Source organism: Aegilops tauschii, chromosome 5 (assembly GCF_002575655.3).
Source record: "Aegilops tauschii subsp. strangulata cultivar AL8/78 chromosome 5, Aet v6.0, whole genome shotgun sequence".
NCBI classification, from domain to species: domain Eukaryota; kingdom Viridiplantae; phylum Streptophyta; class Magnoliopsida; order Poales; family Poaceae; genus Aegilops; species Aegilops tauschii.
Window position 1 is genome coordinate 538328157 of NC_053039.3, and position 4194 is coordinate 538332350.

Consider the following 4194-nt stretch of genomic DNA (forward strand, 5'->3'; position numbering starts at 1 on the left):
AAATGGCAATCACCAAAGCCTAGATGAGGCATTAAAACAAATTTGGCACTGCTCAAACTAAGCAAAATAATTCCATTTTTTAACTAATTAAAACTCACGACTCATGGTTAATTCAAATGGCCAGGAAAGTTGGTTGCACCTCAGAGTTGAAGAACTTGCATGAAATGAGTCATAATATCAAAGTCCAAATCACTGAGATACAGGCCCTATTTGTTTCAGCTTCAACTTCTACCAAATCAGCTGTGTATTCGCTTCATTAGTAATCAGCTTTGCCACTAAAGTACAACGGGGCATGCTTCAGGAAAATACACTATGAATGCTGATTCCAAATAGTTGTTTGTTTCAGATTCCAAAGTTGAACCTGGTCCCTGAAGCTGAAATAAATAGGTCCTTAGACTCTCACTCTAGCAAATTTCGCAGGGAAGCCTGAGCTGGAACCAGTGGAGTCACTGAAGATACTAAATTCAAATAGAGATCTCTTTGGACAAGAATTGGAGTTCAAAGAGTCGCCAACCTTCTGCTACTCTGTTAAAGATTTTGTTAGAAAGATAATTTTGTAGCAGCCAAGAAGATGTAGCATACCAAGATTTCATAAAGAGAGTTACTATGGAAGCTAGATACGAGTGTTTCTCCCGTCGCCTAACTAACTCAAGTTCTTTTTTTTCAACAAGCATATTAAATAACAAGTCCTTTGATACAGCGCTAGAGACAAAGGTATTAAAATGCATCTGAAAGAGGGGAGTACAAGCTAGAATTGGTACAGAATTATGCACAACATAAATTCGCGAAGAACTATCACAAACATAAGGATCCATGTTGAATAAGGTATACCGATCATAAAGATCACACTATATTCAGATCACACTGAATAATCTATCCTCTCATCTTCAGAATCAAGAGCATGGTCATTGTTGGAGCTTATTAATCGGTACAACACTCGTCATCCCACTTGAGCGTCATGGTCTTGATCCTGGTGAATTTTGCCCGCAAGGTGCGCTCATCATTGGAGTTGATCAAGAAACAATAGTGCAACCTAAGAACCTCCAAGATAGGGCAGCTCTCAAGGATAGCCGTCAGTTCTTCCATGGTGAGGTCAATGTTTTCAAGTTCAAGGGAACGCAACTCCAGCAGAGGTGACTCTTTTATAACACTAGTGAGTTGTTTGCTGAAGACTCCGAAGCATGATACAAGTCGAAGGGTAGTCAGCGAGGGCGACCTGCAAATAGTAGGGCAATCTTTTCATATAAATGAATGCGGGAATGATGGTGTGAGGTGGAATTTATTATCCAATATACAGATGATACACTTATTATCATGCCTGTAGAACCATAGCAACTATCACATGTGATGAATGTTCTAAAGATTTTCTCAGAATTTATCGGTTTGAAAGTCAACTACAACAAGTCCTCTTTGGTCCCAATTAGTAAATCTGATGAAAGAGCTATTGGGTGGCTAACATTCTTGTTTGTTAAAAAGAAGATACGCCTTTCACCTATCTTGGGCTCTGTACGGTTCTACTAGACCTAAAGTGGATGATCTGATGCCTATCGTGTCTAGATTTAACAAAAGACTATTTGGTATTGCTTCAATGATGTCATACTCTGGTAGGTTGGTACTTCTAAAGCGGTGATTTCTTCCCTCCCCATCTTTGCATGTGCTGCATTAGAGTACCTTTTACAATCCTAGACCACTTTCAAAAATCTGGCGGAAGTCATCTTTGGTATGGTAAAGGAACTAATAAGCATGGAAATTGTCTGGTAAAATGGGAAAATGTATGCCTTCCCAAAAAGTCTGGTGGCCTATGTATTCTTTGATCTCAAAACAAAAACAGAACTCTGCTCACTAAATTCTTATACAAGTTCTTCTACCAGCATGAAATACCTTGAGTTGAATTGAGGGAATACATATTATAATGATGGTGAGGTGCCTAGCTATCCCACTAGCTTTGGATCTTTTTGGTGAAGAGACTGTTGTTCTATATTAGAGGATTTCAAGAACAAGATAGCTTGTAAACCCGCTTCTAGAAACATAGTCAAACGCTATCTTGATAAGTGGAATGATAAGACTTTTCAGGAAAGATTCCCACAATTGTTCTCATATGCGGAAGACATAACATCAATGTTACCATTGCATACAACTATGTTCCTAATGAATTTTATAATATGTTTCACCTACCAATGGCATCCATTTTTGTCCAACAGAGCACAATAATGCTGATCTGTTAAATGGCATGATTGGCAACAACAACAATCACTCACAAAAAAAGCAACAACAACAATGGTAGTTGGTAGTCTACTGGCATAACAATCAATATTTTATCAGAAGAATATATCTATAACTTACTAGAAATCCACCTGATCGTCCAAAGCATATCCAATGGATATGGAAATCATGTAGCCTTCCCAAACAGAAATTTTTGTTTTGGCTACTATTACAACACAAGTTAAATACCAGAGATATCCTGATAAGAAAGCACTTCCACATTGAAACCACTAATTGTGTTTTGTGTGATGATGAGCCTAATGAGCACCTTATGCATCTCTAATTCAATTAGTGATTTCAGCCAGAGTTTTTGGCTTGCTCTAGGTTTGAACAAAACACTGACTATGAAATTGTAGTGATGCTCATGGATGGGAAGGGGGGATACTCAATCCAATTTCATAGAATGCCTCATTGCTGGCTATTGAAGCATTTGGAAGCACGGGAATATTAGTTTTTTACAACAAGGTCAACAACTTGGAATATTGCATATCATGCTTCAAATCTCACTTTGATACAGGCATCAAGAAGGCCAAGCCAAGCTTAAAGGAAGGGATACTATTTATGAACTATTTGTAACATTTTATACCTAATGTATAGCCATTTGTACATGTCCCACCAATATTAATGAAAAAGAGTTACAGTAGGGATTCCCTACTATTGTCGCTAACAAAACTAAATCTGATTTATCAGAAATCAAATCAATTTGTTGTTCAGTTAAGCACAACAAATTATTACCTAAGTTGAATTTTTTACTAACACGGCTTTAAATAGTTAACAAACTTTTGAGCATAATAAATCAAGTAATAATGGAAGAAAATCACCTTTCCATGATATATTTGATGAGCTCATCGGTGACAAACATCCTCCCGACGAATACCCTGAGTTGTCCGCCGGAACGGTCGACGGCTACCTTCGCCATCTCACGCAGGACAGCATCGCCCTTTAGGAACACGGACTCGTGTTTGTCCATGTCGACGGATCGCCACACGTCCGGAAAATTGGCCGCCTCGAGCCAGGAGCGACACACGAGGCCGGCGCCCATGAGGATGTCGACGGCGCCGAGCCTAACAAAGATCAAGGATAGCGCATCGAGGGGCAGTGACGACCAGTCCCTCGCCGGCGGCGCCGCATCGTCCATCGATGATAGATCTAGGAGTGGATCGTCTGAAACTGAAACCGGTAACTGTCAGAGCGTCCGGTGAATTGAGAGACCAATTATAGAGGCAAAGTAGGGGAACGCGAGCCATCGACCTTTTTTTACATCACGCGAGCCATCGGCCTTTTTGGCTGTTGATTGATGAGGAAGATTATCAAGGGGCCTGCTTTTTCTTTCTGTTGAGAAAACCAAGGGTGGTCTCTCCTGTCCTGGGCCTAACCTCGGGACGGAATAAGGTAAGCACCTTCCTATTTGGCGCTTAAGGAAGCGCGAGAGCTATTTATCGCATTAAGCGATCATACAAACTACTCTTGCGTCCAAGGTTTCCTGCGGATATCGTTTTCTGGGCTAGCCCATGTTCGCGCACAAAAATAGAAGGGAAAAAGGAGGTAACAAGGATTGATCCCGGGCGCGCACGAACAAACAAACCGCACTAGCCACTGCTCTACGCCGGCAGTTCGGGATACCAGCAAGGGCGCGACCCACTTGAAGCATGAAGTGTCGATTTTCTTCTTTTTTTCCTTTTTCATTTTCTTTTCTTTTTCTTCTCCTTTTTTTTCCTTTTCTTTGCTTTTGTTTTTCCTTTTTTTCTTCTCCGTTTTTCTTCATTTTTTCATTGTCCGAACACTTAAGCAACACTTTTCAAATACTTGTTCCAAATTTTAATACTTATTCAACATTTTTCAAATACTGATTCAACAATTTTTAAAACTTATTTAACATTTTTTCAAATAGGTTGTTCATTTTTTTTCTTTTCTTTTTTTTCTACACTTGCA

At 39.7% G+C, this 4194-nt stretch overlaps 1 protein-coding gene across 1 annotated transcript; it reads right to left on the bottom strand.

Annotated features, from left to right (window-relative positions):
• Positions 1-653: 653 nt before the first annotated feature.
• On the bottom strand, positions 654-3598 carry LOC109774950 (putative F-box/LRR-repeat protein 23). Its single transcript, XM_040388581.3, has 3 exons — positions 3514-3598; positions 3084-3432; positions 654-1216 (listed from the first exon to the last, which is right to left on the bottom strand). The coding sequence occupies exons 2-3, from the start codon at positions 3398-3400 to the stop codon at positions 922-924; spliced, it is 612 nt and encodes a 203-aa protein (XP_040244515.1). The 5' UTR covers positions 3401-3432; positions 3514-3598; the 3' UTR covers positions 654-921.
• Between the last annotated feature and the right edge of the window lie 596 nt (positions 3599-4194).

What these genes read in the sequence shown, in the direction of transcription:
- LOC109774950 (XM_040388581.3), bottom strand. Translation starts at nt 3,400, where the DNA reads ATGGACGATGCGGCGCCGCCGGCGAGGGACTGGTCGTCACTGCCCCTC. An exon ending in ATCAAATATATCATGGAAAG is followed by an intron (nt 1,217 to 3,083) that starts GTGATTTTCTTC and finishes TACTATTTGCAG; the next exon opens with GTCGCCCTCGCTGACTACCC.